Below are 14,523 nucleotides of genomic sequence, written 5' to 3' on the forward strand. Positions count from 1 at the left end.
GGGAGGGGTGCGGGACCCCGCAGGTCAAACACCGGCCGTGTCCCGGGCTGCACCGAGAGAAACGCGGCCATCAGGGCGAGGGAGGGCAGGCAGGGACAGAAACGCCTCAGGAGCTGGCATGGCACTGGCTCCTGGGAAGGAGCCGTGGTGGTTCTCCTGCTGCCATCCGGGAGGCGCCATGGGGGCTTCTGATGACGTCATAAACAAAACTCCCGCAAAAAAGACAAAACCGCGGCCGGGGGGCAGCTCCCGTGCCAGCCTCCCACCGCCAGGTGGCGCTGCTCCCCGCCGCCCTCTCGATGCTATTCCCCCCGCCCTGACCTCACTTCCGGTGCCGCTGCAGTCAGGCGACTTCCGCTTCCGGCTTTTTAGTTCCGGGCTCTCCGGTGGAGGCGGCGATGGCGGCGGCGTCCTCCTCCTCGGCGGCGGCCTCGGGCTGCCTGGAGGGCCCGGCCGCTACCGCGGGGCCTGGCTGGAGCGAATCCCAGTTCCGTCGTTACTCCTTCGAGACGCGGCCCATCCCGCGGCTCAGCCACAGCGACCCCCGCGCTGAGGAGCTCATCGAGAACGAGGTACGGGGGCAGCGGCGGCACGGACCGAGCCGGGGCTGCGGCGGGGCCGGCTCCTTGTGACCCGCGGTGTGCGGCGGGTAGAGCAGGGCCGCAGGGATCTCATCGCCCCGTTCCAGCACGGCGGGTACCGCTGTCCCCGTTCTCGTCACCACAGCGGGCTTTGCTTTCCGGTGCCGCGGAGCGGAGCCGTGAGACGTGCCCGGCACGTTTGGTGTCAGCGCTTCGTCCTGCGGGTGGAAACGAGGCGTGAGACCTTGGGCGGGCGTTTGGTGTCCGGTCATGAGAGCGGCCACAGGGGCGACTGTGGGTCTTGTGTCAGGCCTGGAGGTGCTCAGCAAGGCTGCGGGGGATTGGTGGTTTGTGAAGGAACCCTGCGAGGAAAGCAGTGGTGCTTGGGCAGCTTGGGAACACGGGAGCTGTTACTCCTGTTTAGGCAGCTTACTGTGTCTAGGGGGGAAGAGAGAGGATGTCTTTTATTTCTCTTTTATAGGGATTCTTTTCCTGTTTGGTGTAGGAGAGATGGGGCAGTCCCAGTGGCTGAAGGTGATGTCTGATCCTGAGAGCTGCCTCTCTGCTCAGGGGTATTTTCCTGCCAGCTTTTGTCCCTCCCTAGCCTGGCAGTGACCAGGCAGAATCAGCAGCATTTCCTTGCTACGTGGCAGGACCAAGTAGGTCTGAAACTTTTCCCAGCTGGTGTTTGTGTAACCTCAGGTGTCAGAGATCAGCCAGGCAGATCGTGGGCTGTCCCCAGGAGCCCCTCCTTGGAGCAGGCCACCCCTTTCTTAAAACTTCAAATCATGTTTTGCTTCTTTTTGTCTCCCCAGCCCTGGGCATGTGATTGCCCTGGGTGCCTTGTTGCACCTCCCTGTTTTTCAAAGGGAGTTTGTGTGTTTGCAGCAATGAATGTGACAGCTCTGGAGCTCAAGAGGTTCTCCAATCAATAAACTTCCTGTTCCCCTCCCCAGGAGCCCGTGGTGCTGACAGACACCAATCTGGTTTATCCTGCTCTGAAGTGGGACCTGGATTACCTCCAGGAGAACATTGGCAATGGGGACTTCTCAGTGTACAGTGCCAGCACACACAAGTTCTTGTACTATGATGAGAAGAAAATGGCCAACTTCAAGAACTTCAAACCCAAGTCGAGCAGGGAGGAGATGAAGTTTGCTGAGTTTGTGGAGAGGCTGAAAGAAATACAGCAGCAAGGGAGTGCTGAGAGGTAAGGGATGGGTGGAAGCTGCTCCATTTCCCCTGCTCTCAGGAGTTTATCTGCAGTGAGTGTCAGTGATCAGAACCTCCCAAACCCTTTATTTTATTTTATTGCCCTGCTTTTCCCTGCCTCTGCTTGATGTCAGCCTGGTTATAAAAGTCATCCCATTAGCTGATCAAACTGTTTGCATTGTCTGCAGAGATTTGGGTTTTTCCTTCTCTGTCTGAGGCAGGGTTTGGACAGAGGAAGCCTTGAGCTTCCCTTTCTTGTTTTGCAGATTGTGGCCCTGGCAGAGGAGCTTTCCAGGTGCAGGGGCAGAGGCTGTGGCACTTTTCCACAGAACACCCTGGCAACTGGTGCTGACCCTCACTCAGAAGGATGAGGAGAGGTTGAGGTGTGGTTTTTCCAAGAGGGAAGGCAGTCCTTGGGATGAGAAATGCATTTTCCCTCCAGGCTGGCAGAGAGCAGCCTGCAGTGCTGCAGCTGTTTGACTTCTCCCATGCTCTGTGTCTGAGTGTGTCTCTGGCTGCAAAGGAGCTGGACTGTGTTGGGTTTCCTGAGCTCTTCTGGTAGAAGAGGTGGTTACTGCAGAGTGGTGGCATTGCTCTGGGGATTGCTTACCAGTGTGTTAGGTACTCAGCAGAGGTCAGTCTCTCAGTTTCCTCCTCCTGCCCTGAGGGGGTTGTTCCTACTCTACAATTCTCTTTTCCCCTTGTGAACGGTTCAAGCAGAACTGAGTTTTGTTCCCTTCTGCACCAGGAAATTACCAGCAAACTTTGGGGACTTTGTGAAGCTGTTTCCTCCCACAGGTGCTTGTGATGGAACAGAATCTCTAGGAGTTGTCTCTTTGTTCTGGAATCTTTCTGAAGAGTTGCAGAGATAGTTTTTATGTTTATGGGAAAGTTTAATACTTGCTTTCTGCTTGACCTTGGGGAAACACAGGCTATATCTGCAGCAGACCCTGAATGACACAGTTGGGAGGAAGATTGTGGTGGATTTCCTTGGCTTCAACTGGAACTGGATTAACAAGCAGCAAGGGAAACGTGGCTGGGGTCAGCTGACTTCCAACTTGCTTCTCATTGGCATGGAAGGTAAGCACTGTCCTCTGACTGGAGGAGAAGTGGGGCAGATCTGCTCTGTGTTTCCCTTCCAGGAGGTCTTTCAGGTGGGTTTTCCACAAGTTTCTCCATGGTCCTGCAGAGCAGGTGTTGGACTGGGGGCTGCTGTCACAGCTTGACTTGGGCTGTGGAGGGGAAGCCCCCAGAGGAGCAGCCTGAGTTCCCCCAGAGACTCTGTGCCTGGCTGGGTGTGTGGTGCTGGCAGGGCTGTGCTTCACCACTGCTGGTCACAGTCCAGGAAATGTTTGTTTGGATCCTTCAGGGGCTGGAGGTTTAAAGGACTCAGAGTCCAGAGATCCAAAATGCACAAATGTTTGCAAGCTGAGCAGTGTGAAGTCTTCTGGGCTCTTCTTGGCAAGTCCAGTGTCTGCCCAGGAGGAAATGCTGAGTATTCTGTGAAGCATTTGTTCTCATTTCAGCTGCTGGGGAGGAATTGTCTTTTAATTAAGAGCTGAGTTTCTTGTTGGAAGTTTAGAGGGCACTGGAGAACTTGACAGATGGATAAATCCTAAAAATATCTGTGTAAAATTCCAAGTCCAGGTGCAGTGACCCCAGGCAGGTGCCTTAGGAGACAGAGGCACTGCTGGCAGGGAGAGCATCCCAGGGGAAAGTGCTCAGCACCTGGAGAAGGGGTGTGGAGTTCTGTGGAGTGGGGTGCCCCCCACATCCAGTTGCAGCTCTCAGCTACTCTCAGGAGGCAACTCATGGCTGCTCAGTTCTGACAGGGGATGTTTTTTCCAACATGCTCTCCTGGCAGTGCTTTGCCTCGTTTTACTCCCTTGGGACAGAGAACTTCACAGAAAAAGCTCTGCACCAACACTCACCTGTGGGTCAGGGTAGGAAACCTCTTGTCAGGCTGTGCAGAGGAACCAAGGAGCTGCCTGGGTTCACAGAGTGTGGTTGAACAGGGAGCATTACAGGAGCATTGTCTGACCCACTTAGTGAAGCCAGGGGGTAACTGCTATCTTAACATATAAAGAGGAAGCTGAGAGAGCAATATCTGAACTGGCAAGCAGCCTGGAAGACAACTGTGAGGAGAACAAAATGGCCCCCTGTATTTCAAGATTTGATTAAATTTAAGGTCTGGTGGGGGCAGTCAAGCTTCTTAACTGTTAATGTGACTGATGAGGTGCTGTTTGAAGCCCTGATGGCAAAGAGATTTTTTTTTCCCCCAAAACAACTAGAGCTTTTTTAAAAATCAGACTCTTGGATTCCTTTTCTCTAGACTAAGATATTGTGAAAGTCCATTGCAGCACTTGCCATCTAAACAGGGTTTTTTTATGAAAAAGCTTCCCTTCAGTGTTCACCATCTGCTGTTCATGGGAACAAGCTGGAGAAGTCCTCATCCTGTGGAGCATAAGTTGCTGAATATGGATTTAGAGTGGAAATTGTTAAGTGGGGCAGCAAGTGCTCAGCAGAGGCTCAGTGATGGGTTTGTAACCTTCTTGTGGCCGTTTTCCTTGCTTGGTTTCCTGAATCTGTGGCAGCACATTTGCTGCCTCTGGTAAGGAATACAACTTCTGTCATTCATACCTCTAAGTAAGAGCCTCTTATTTTTGTCTTTTCTCTCTCTGCAGGGAATGTGACACCAGCCCATTATGATGAGCAGCAGAACTTCTTTGCCCAAATTAAAGGTTACAAGAGGTGCATTCTCTTCCCTCCTGACCAGTTTGAATGCCTCTACCCTTACCCTGTGCACCATCCATGTGACAGACAGAGCCAGGTGAGAGCAGTAGATCTGTTCTCTGCCATAAAGGGACATTTGGGAAGAGGCTTGGTGGGAGGAGGAAGCTACCTTGGAGTCAAAGCTCCATCCCACTTGCTGAGTTGCAGGTGCTGGGGCTTACTGATGGCTCAGCTGGGCTGCAGCTGGTGCCTCCTCTGTTTTGGTTCGTGGATCACTTGGTCAAACACAGACATGCTCAGGCACCAAGCTGGGGTACTTTGGGGGTGCTGCAGGACCTCACGGTGGAGTTAAGACGAATGGGAATGATCTGTGTTGGGATACTGTTACTTCAGGAATCTCTTCTGAGGGTCTTGGTGTTCTTTCCTCCCAGGTGGACTTTGACAATCCTGACTATGAGAAGTTCCCCAACTTCCGGAGCGTGGTTGGCTACGAGACGGTGGTGGGTCCTGGGGATGTGCTGTACATACCTATGTACTGGTAAGGACAGTGGTGGTTCTCTGCAGTCACCAGAAAACAGGTTTGAAAGGTCTTCTGCTTAGTGTTCTCTTGGCATTAAGGGAGTTTTGTGAACTTCTTCAGCAAGTATGATATTTTTTGGGACGTCTTAGGCCAGTCTGCTTCCACTTCCTGTCTGCTTGATGGGGGTGATATTTCTCCCTGACACTACGTTGTTGTGTGAGCATTCCACTAATGTCTGCAATAAGAAAAGGATCTATATTTAAATAAGGAGAGCTTTCCAGCAGGTCTGGGGCCTTGATGGTGGAGGTGTAGGACAAGGCTACTGCAGTCTGAGCTCGTCCATTCAAAGGATTTCACTGCAAGCTACAGAAATGGTTTCTTTGTTGTGTGGTTTCCATGCAGGTGGCACCACATTGAGTCTCTCCTCAATGGGGGAATTACCATCACTGTGAACTTCTGGTACAAGGTGAGCTCAGGTGCCTTCTGGCACAGCTTGTGTGTTTTGGTTAGGGGTGTACTGGCACATCTTGTGGATGTGAGAACTTTATTGCACCAAACCCTTTACTTGAAAGCTGGGAACTCCTTTCCTGCTTTTCAGTCATGTGAAGAACTGGGTGGCTGGGAGAAGGTGAAGTCTGCCAACTCAGGAAGCATTTAATGAGCTATTCTTGATTATTTTCAGGGTGCTCCAACCCCAAAGAGAATTGAATATCCATTAAAGGCTCATCAGAAAGTTGCAATAATGAGGAACATTGAGAAGATGTTGGGAGAAGCCTTAGGAAATCCACAAGAGGTACAAAAAAGAGCCATACAGTCACTGCTGCTGAAATTGTTATGGCTTAATGCATCTCTCAGTCACTTCTGAACTCTGAAATTTTAACCAACCGATACTTAGAAAAACCAAACAGCAGCAGTAAGAGTATGTTTTTGAAGATCTTCTGCTGATCTGAAAGTGGAAATACTGGATGAGCAGAGGAATGTTGTCATGGTCTGTAATCCTTTCCACTGTGCTGGATCTCCTCTCTAATCATAGAATCATAGAATTGGCTGGGTTGGAAGGGACCTCGTAGATCATCGAGTCCAACCCTAATGCACTCATGTGAGACCATGCCTCTCCCTTGAGAGTCTCTCACTGACCTTCCCTCAGTCATCAGGCAGTGCTGAGAAATGGGAGTGGCCCTGGCTGAAAACAAAACCTTAGCAAAATGGTCAGTCCTGGCTGTCCCTCAAGAGACCCCAGGACCAGAGAGGATTTGATGGGTAAGAATGTCCTTTCCCTGCAGGCCCTGACAAAGTGACCACTGGTGCCTGTTAGCTTCTTTTAATGGCACCCACTGAGACATCACAGGTCTAGGGTAGGAAGTGCAAGAGCTTCAAACAAACACTGGGTGCAATGTTTGAGTGTGCCAACACTCAAGCTGAGTGTTGGCAGAGGATCCTGCAGTTTTGGTAGGGCGTTCCAGGATGTGCTCAGGGGTGCCCTGGTGTCTTATCCTTAAAACCCTTCGAAGCCGCTCGGTGTGCCCTAGGCTCAGTGTGTGTGCTGAGTCCCTCTGCCCTGGCTGATGTGCTGTTTCTGCTTTGTGCAGGTGGGTCCCTTGTTGAACATGATGATAAAGGGTCGGTATGACTAATGCCTGGCTGCCTGGTGACTGATGCTGGAGCTGCTTTGTTCACAAGCAATGGAAGATACTGAGCGCTAGTCCTGCACGCAGCACTTAACAGACTGCTGGGTGTCCTGGCCCATCCCTGCCCCACTACAATAAAGGGGGACACTGGAACTGCAAAACCGTTAGTACCCCATTCATCCTCCACTCTCATCTAACTGAACCTCCCAAGAAAGAGTCTGCACTTACTGGAAGCTGGAATCATGCTCACTGGTTTGTTTTTTTCTCCCCCTGCCCCGTTGGCCACAAGGAGGAGCGTGGCGCCTGGCACTCGGTGCGTCGCTTCAGGATGGTCAGGCCTTGGAAGAAGAGCTTGGAGGAGAGCTGGGAGTGATCTTGTTCCCTCTGCCCATGGGGCTTGGGCCTCCTGGCTGTGTTTAATGTGTTGGTGCCTGCAGTGGATGTCAGGTGGGCAGTGGTGGGTTTCACAGCCCTGTTGTTAGAGACAACACAGCCCTGTCTGTGCCCAGCTCTGGCATCTTTTGTACAGGGGAAGCGAACTCGTGAGGTGGCCTCTGCCTGCTGAGCACCTGGAGAAACAGTTCAGTTTCTTTTAACTGAGGACATCAAAGCTTTGGGCTTAGGACAGGGCAGAGATCAGAGTGAATTCATTTAGTGTGTGAGCACCAAACCCCATGCCCTCCAAGCAACATCAGTGCTGTAAAAGTCTAGGTAAACCACCTTTCTGACAGCTTTCTCTGAGGAGTGAAGGCTTCTCCTGGGCTCTGCTGAGGCTGCAGTGTGGTTCAGAGGGGATGTAGCATTACAGAGGGAGATGTACCTGCCAGGGCAATCTCCCAAGTCTTCAGTGATTAAGCCACACTTTTTAAAAGAAATTCCCCAGGGGCACCGAGCTAGACTGTCAGAATGCAGTGTCAGACAGGTACAGAGCCTCCCTCCTCCCTGCCAGGGGTGCCGGTTCCTCGAGCTAACAAGGGAAAGTGCCCTTTTTACTGAAACTGCAAGAACTCACGTGTGTGTGGCTGCGCAGAGGTGCACGTGTTTCTGTGATGTTGTGTGGCTCCTGTCCAGCAGTTAGATCCACGCCAGTGTGTGGTTCCCTTCCTTGTACAGTCACCTGAAAGAGGTCAAGGCTTTCTGTTTAAATGTGGTTGAATTTATCTTGATCCTTTTTGTGTTCCGGGACTTGATATGGCACGCCAGGAAGTGATGAGACCAGAGCATGGGAACCAGACAAGCCTCTGTTTGAGAGTTCTCAGCAATCACCTTTAAAAAAAATAATTCTGCTTTCTTCTTCCTCCTCTTCCATAAGGAAGCCCTGGGCTCACAGGGAGTCTGGCTTTTCATTCCCTGAGGTGCACTGCTATCCCTGATCTGGGGGGGTGGTGCAACAGTCTTGTATATTTGACATGGTTGTAACGGGTCCCAAGGGCTGGAGGTGAGGGAAGCTTTTTAATAGTTTATCTGTCTCATCCCAGAGAAGAGTGAGGAATTTGTTCTGTTGAGATTTCTCCGTGTTTTCCCTCTTGTTCTTCAGGGCTTGTTCTGACATGGGGTTCTGATAAATGTGTTGAGAAATGCTGCTCAAGAAGCTCTCTGGTTTTGGCCTCAGGACCTGTATTTTGCTGGGACAGCTCACACTGTGAGCTTGCTTTGCACAAAGGTGAAAGGCTTTTCAAACAGGAGGTCCCAGGGTCTGGTTTTCTGTCTGCATTTAGTGGTCAGAACAGGTGAAGTGTAATTGGCAGCTGCAGGGTCCTTGTTTAAGAAATATTTCCATGTCACTGACTGTCAGGCTGCCGTGTTACTTGTTGCAGACTCTCCAGAGCTGTGGTTAGATCCAAATGGAAGTCACTCAGCTGGAAACCTAGCAATGCTGAGCCTTTGGGTAGGTGGGGAAGAAGGCTGAGCTGCTGACTGTGGAACCAAGGCTTTCCCAGGAATCCTGGGCACATGCCCTTGGTTGAAAGATTGTCAAATGGAATTCCAACTCTGTGCTATGTATTAAGCACCTGGTAGTCTCCTGTACTACTTGTTAGGCACCATGAACTCTTGAAGCTCAGGGTGGGAGTTCAAATATCCCATGTGGAGAGAGAATGGTACTTATAGAACTTTTGGATCCTTTTTTATTTTTAAGTTTTTTTCCTTTATTTGCCAAAGGTCTAACTTTTAAAGTGTCTGAACAGGTTTTGCTGCACTTGACTTTGTGAAAGCTCATTTACAATGCACTGATGGACTGACTCCCCCCCTCCCTTCCCTTTTCACCTTGTGCTTTCAATGCCCCTTGCCATGGTATGGGGAAGCTGTGTGTGTTCTCTGCTCGGGGTGTGTGTGCAGGGGGTGGGGTGTGGTGAACACACGGTACCTTCTGAAGTGTAGTTCTTAAATACAACCAATGTTGAACAACAGAACTGTGTGGCTTTTATTTTGTGAGTGGCAATGTGATGAGGTGTGTGTATAAAGCTGCTTTTCAGTCATTCCAGTGACTCCACACGTTCTCCATGGGTGAAAGCATCTCGTCTGAAGAGCTGCCTTCAAAACAAAACAGCAATACCAGCTGCACTGTTGTGTGTCTTCATCCATTTCCTGAGGCTGCTCTCCTCAGCCTGAAAGGAGAGCTGGGAAATGAGGTGGTGTCCTTGAACACTGACAACAACAAGTGTTGGTGAGGAGCAACAGGGAGCACCCTTTGCATGTGCCCTTCCTAAGTGCTTTTCTCTAGGCCTCCTTTCTGGCACCTGTGTGTGTGTGGAGCTTCCCTTCCTCCTCACCTGCCATTCCTATTTCAGAGAGGGCACCTGTCCTGTCAGTGTCCTGGGAAGTCCTGAAGTCACCACCTTCCCTGGGCACTTCTCTTCAGTGGCACTGCCTAGAGGGAAAGGGGAAGAGATGCTCTGACTGACAAACACACAAAGTAAGTTCTAATTACTGCCTTGAAAAGTCAAATATTTGTTGCAAGCAGAGGACTAATTGTTGGGGGGAGGGAGCGGAAGTTGAGGCTCTTGGAGTGTAAGTGGAACAGATGCCCGGACGCCTTGGGGAAAGGCAGCTTTCCTCTGCAAATCAGAGCTTTAAATTACAAGGCTTTTACCAACGAGAACAGTTGTGGGAAGTCGTCTGCTCTCATTTGCGTAATGGCTTCTGTCACTGGTGATTAGACACAGGATGAAGGAAAAGAAATTTGACAATTAGGAATGAGCGATCATTAATCAGAATCTTTGTTAGAAGGGAGGGAAAGGGGGGAGAATATCCTACAAACAATGGAGGCAGCCAGTGGAGCCACAAGTCCAGGAGATGCAGAACTCTGCAGTACTACTGTTGTCTGCAGAGCACCCTCTGCCTAGGTACAGAGCCCCCTCCTCACTGCACCAGCACCCTCTGTTTCCTCCTCAGTACCTAGCTGCACACTGGCACCAAAAAATCTCAGGAATTGTCTGAGTTCTCTCCCCACACTCTGCATGTGTACCTTCTGGGCCAGAGAAGAGCAGGCACAGGCCTTGGCTGGCGTGCAGAAAGGTGAGGACGAGCAAAGCAAAAGCAATTCTAGGCTCTGTCCCTGATTCTGTCATTTCCTACAACAGCAAGGAGGGACCTGATGGGCTGCAGGACAGGTGGAGAAAGGAAGGCAGTTGTAGCTTCTCTGTGTCTGTCCTTTGCTGGCTTAGCTCAACATCCAGCCATGCACAATCCAGTATATGCATTGCTTTGGGTTTTGACCAAATTATTGGTGCACACGAAATCTCTTGCCTGCTTTTTCTTACAGACATGGTTCAAAGTCTGGCCAGGTTAAATGTTTTGGTATAGTTTATGGAAGAGGCACTGCAACAGCTGGGAGTGGGGGTGACAGACCATTTGTAGGGCATCTAATGTTGGTTGGTGCATCTCAAGGCTTCAGCTTACTGAATTAATTGGTTTCAGGGATAACCCATACAATGAGGTGTGTGAGGGCTCCAGCACGGCTGAGAGCAGCTGGAGGAGTGAGGTCAAATAGTTTGTTCTATAAAAGGACAGTCCCTGCAGCCACACAGAGGGCATGTGGGGTTATAGCAGTAGCCAAGGGGGTGGTTTTTGTGGAAGAATTTTGTGCCACAGGCAGTGGAGTGACTCTGCTCCCAGCTCCTCTGCTGGTCCCTCAGAAGCTGCTCAGAATCTGTGTTTCACTGGCGTAAAATTCTTCTGGCAGAAAGAGTGACTGGTGTTGGGTGTTCGGGTCACCTGCCAAGCCACTGCAGGCTGTGGAGCTGGAGGGCATGGGGTGGTAAGGAGTTGGAATAAGCTTCTGGTCTGTCAGCTCACCTGAACAGCAGAGATTGGTAGAGCTGGGCTGTGTTCCTTGGGTTGTCAGGCTTGACCCTCCTCCTGAAGGGCTGACCTGAGGGTGATCAGGGCTGGGAACCTCCAAGTGGAGTTTGAGGCTCTGAAGGACCCATCATCTGCCACCAATTCACTCCAAGCACAGCCCGAGCCCCTGTGCTCCCATCTCCTCCCCATCATGGAGGCAGTCCTGTGTCTCCTGCTTTTGCTGTTTGTTTATAGCTTTCCCCATCCCATCTGTCTTTCTCTTCTCCTTTCTCCCCTTCCTTTTCCCTCCCTCCCTCTCCCTTCTCCCCCTCATTCCCTGTAAGCAATTAATCACTTTGACAGGCTCGGCGATGGCCTTTTATTTCCTTGAGGCGGCCAAGAAATGTCTGTGAGCACCTTCTCTGGCACCCCTCGTGTTCTCTCACGAGTCAGAGCAACCACTTTGCTTGGAGTGACAGCACCAGGAAGGCAGAGAGAGGGGAAACTCCAGCAGAGCCAGCTGGGGACATGGGCAGTGGGGCAGCACCCGGTGGGGGTGCTGTGTGGGTCCCCCCTTACCTGTGATGAATGTCACTTCCCTATGCCTTGAATATGTTGTATTTCCCTCCCTCCCTCTCTCCAGGCTCCCCTTCTAATCATGGTCACAAAGGCAGCCAGGAAGGAGTCAGTCTACTTTAGCAGAGTGGCTGGAAGGAAAAGCTGTCAGAGAAGAAAGGAGAGAGTAGGCTGGGGTCACCAAGGGAAATTGAATGGGGATGACTTTGCAGACAGATGTGGAAGTCTTCCTGGGAAACTCCCCTTTCCTTGTGCGTGAAGCTACCTTTAAGTCTCTTGTTGTGGTTCATTTGGACTTGTCATGAGGATGCCTTCCATTCCCCAGGAGCTCTCAGGCCATGGGACATGTTAGTGGAAATGCTCAGCCACCTGCCTAGAGTGAAAGCAGGGTGGATCAGGGTGCCTGGTGCTTCTCTCCAAAATTTTTTACCTGTTCTAATCAAGCTTTACAGCATTGTCCTTCCCCCTGGAAGGGATGCTGTACCTCTGCAGTTACTCTTTGGCATGAAAGCAGATACCTTTCACAACAGGAAGGAGAGGCTCAGAAATCACTATTCTACCCTGAACCTATGGGCCTTGAGCCTTCCTGGTTGCAAGGCTCTAGAGTGAGACTGCCTGAAGCCTTCCAGAAGGGCAAAAAGTAGGGGAGGGAGTGTTTGTGCTTGGAAGTTGCCACCTCTTGAGATGGGAGAGGGTGGCAACACCAGGTGAAACCCCTTACCTCAGCAGGGCTGCGCAGGTGATAGCTCTGAGCTGACTCTGGGAAGCTCACTCCCTCGTATGAAGCATCAGTGCTTGCTATTCACACGAGTTCTTGCCCTACATGAAAGCCATGGGAGCCAGTTTTAACTGCAAGGCCCGCTAGCAGCAGGCCTGGAGAAAAACCTGGAGGGAATAGCAGAGCCTGGCCCCTTAGGACCTCCCTGTTGTTTGTCTTCTCCTTGTGGAAAGGCTGCCCTTCAGGCACAGACCTCAAAGCTGGTACAACCTAAGTCTAAAGGGAGGGTGCTGAGCTCATCTGGAATAAATGTCTCTGCCCCTGGTGGGCTGGTGGCACCAGACCTCTGGAAGGTTGGAAGATTGACGTGAAAGAGGAGCTAAGAGGCACTTCCCAGCAGATGAAAAGGCAGCGTGTGCTCCTCGGCCAAGGTCCCTGCTGAGTTTCTCTAAACTGGCATTCCTCTCAAGGAAGTATTGATTTTGTGCTGGTGGTGTTAAGCAGTGTTGTGGAAAAAGAGGCTGTAAATGCTTGGCAGAGCAGTGGTAGCCCTTCTTGGTGGCCAGGCTCACTGATCTGGCTTGTTTTCTGCTTGAGCTTCCAGGGTGAGGAACGCTGTCTTTGGGTTTCCATGGAAGTGACCAAAAATGGCTTCAGTGCCTCTTCTCCAGTGTGGGGTAGTTAAGTTTGATCCCTTGTGTTCAGTCAAAGACAGATGATGTTCTTGGCAGGCAGAAAGTGGCCTGTTCCTGGGCACTTTATGTCCAGTAATAGGAAGTAATGTTGATTTCTTGAATATAACATAAGAAGGTAACATGGTAGAGGTCTTAAACCTCCTATCTCCCTGTTGGAAGTTTTCAGAGATTTTCAGAAGCGAAGTCCAACCAATGCATGTATTACTGGTTGTCTTATACTGTTTTAAATCATCAACAGCCCTAGTGAAATCTTGGTCTTTAGGGGTTCCTGCCTGTTGAGTGCTTGTGAGGCTTTCAGTCACATAGCACTGCAGTGACAAAATCTGTGTCTTTGTCCTCCCAAAGAATGAGCAGCAAGCAGAGCACAGTGCTGTTTGATTGCTCTGAGACCAAACCACAGAAAGAGGAGCCTGAGAGTGTGCAGCAGTGGATTCTCACTGCTGCTTTCATCTGTTAAATTCTACTTTGCCTGCTCAGAAAAGTTGTGGTGACTCCATCCCTTGAAATACTAACTTGACTGGCCAAGGTCCTGAACAACCTGATCCAGTTGTATGGGAGGCTGAACTAGAACTGATCTCCTGAGGCACTTCCAGTGCTGGTTATTCTGTTATCCTTGAGGCTTGCCCAAGAAAACCCATCACCTGATGTTCTGTGTTTGATCCCACCTTGTAAAATGATCACAGAGCCCAGACAACCCAGAATGTAAGGGAAGGATCAGATTATTTCTCTATGTAGAAGCCTTTGTGGCAGGATGTTGTAGATTACTCTCTTTGGTTTCTAGGTTTATGAAGAGCGTCCTTGCACCATGTCTGTCAGCAGAACTGATGAGTGGGGCAGGCTCAGGGAGGCAGCAATGGATTGAGCTGGTCATTGCATGGCAGATGCTTGTCACTTCCCCCAGTGAGTGTCCTTACCATGCAGCAGAGGGGGTGGGATGCTGCTGGCCAAGGACAGGGCTTAGAGCTGCTTGGCTGCAGACACAAAGCAGCATTTGCAGGGTCAGCAGAGTGCTGAGGTTTGGCTCACTGCTGTGGAGCTGAGCTGGTGACATGAATGAGCTCACCTGGGGATGTCAGTGTTGCTGTGCAGCTGGAGCTGCTGCCACCCACTCTGGACAAACCCCAGGACTGTGCCCAGTTAGCAGGAGGCTGAAGGAGAACTCTACCTTGCTGCCAGGGCTGCAGGTCCCAGTTTCAGAACACTGCTTTCAGTACTGCACACTGTGCTCCTGCTGTCCTGGAGGATCTCTGCAGGTCCAGGTGCTGAGCATCCTTGTCATGGCCTGGGCCACCCCCAGTCTTCTGAAAATCTGAGATTCCTTTGGTTATTGGCAAGCATCTCCATGTCACGCAGTTCTTCCAGGCTTCTGAGTAGCACCTGAGGCTTAATGAAAAAGCTGGAACACGAGGCTAACTTTGCACGTTCCTTTAGGTGGCAGAGGTGCTCGTGCCCTTGGGGATGTCACAACCAGAGGCTGGATCAGTTGGATTTGGGAATCTCACCTTCTGAGGTGCCCTGACCATCAGAGACATTTGTGTCTGGGCTCTGTCTGTCTGGGCTGCTCTGAACATTATGGATGTGT

At 50.9% G+C, this 14,523-nt stretch overlaps 1 protein-coding gene across 1 annotated transcript; it reads left to right on the forward strand.

Annotated features, from left to right (window-relative positions):
- The first annotated feature begins 67 nt into the window (after positions 1-67).
- On the forward strand, positions 68-9,147 carry HIF1AN (hypoxia inducible factor 1 subunit alpha inhibitor). The gene is made up of 8 exons (XM_030452834.1): positions 68-572; positions 1,538-1,788; positions 2,722-2,870; positions 4,475-4,620; positions 4,955-5,061; positions 5,446-5,509; positions 5,726-5,836; positions 6,633-9,147. The coding sequence occupies exons 1-8, from the start codon at positions 399-401 to the stop codon at positions 6,675-6,677; spliced, it is 1,047 nt and encodes a 348-aa protein (XP_030308694.1). The 5' UTR covers positions 68-398; the 3' UTR covers positions 6,678-9,147.
- Positions 9,148-14,523: the final 5,376 nt, after the last annotated feature.

Source organism: Calypte anna, chromosome 6, assembly GCF_003957555.1.
Source record: "Calypte anna isolate BGI_N300 chromosome 6, bCalAnn1_v1.p, whole genome shotgun sequence".
In the NCBI taxonomy this organism is placed as follows: Eukaryota; Metazoa; Chordata; class Aves; order Apodiformes; family Trochilidae; genus Calypte; species Calypte anna.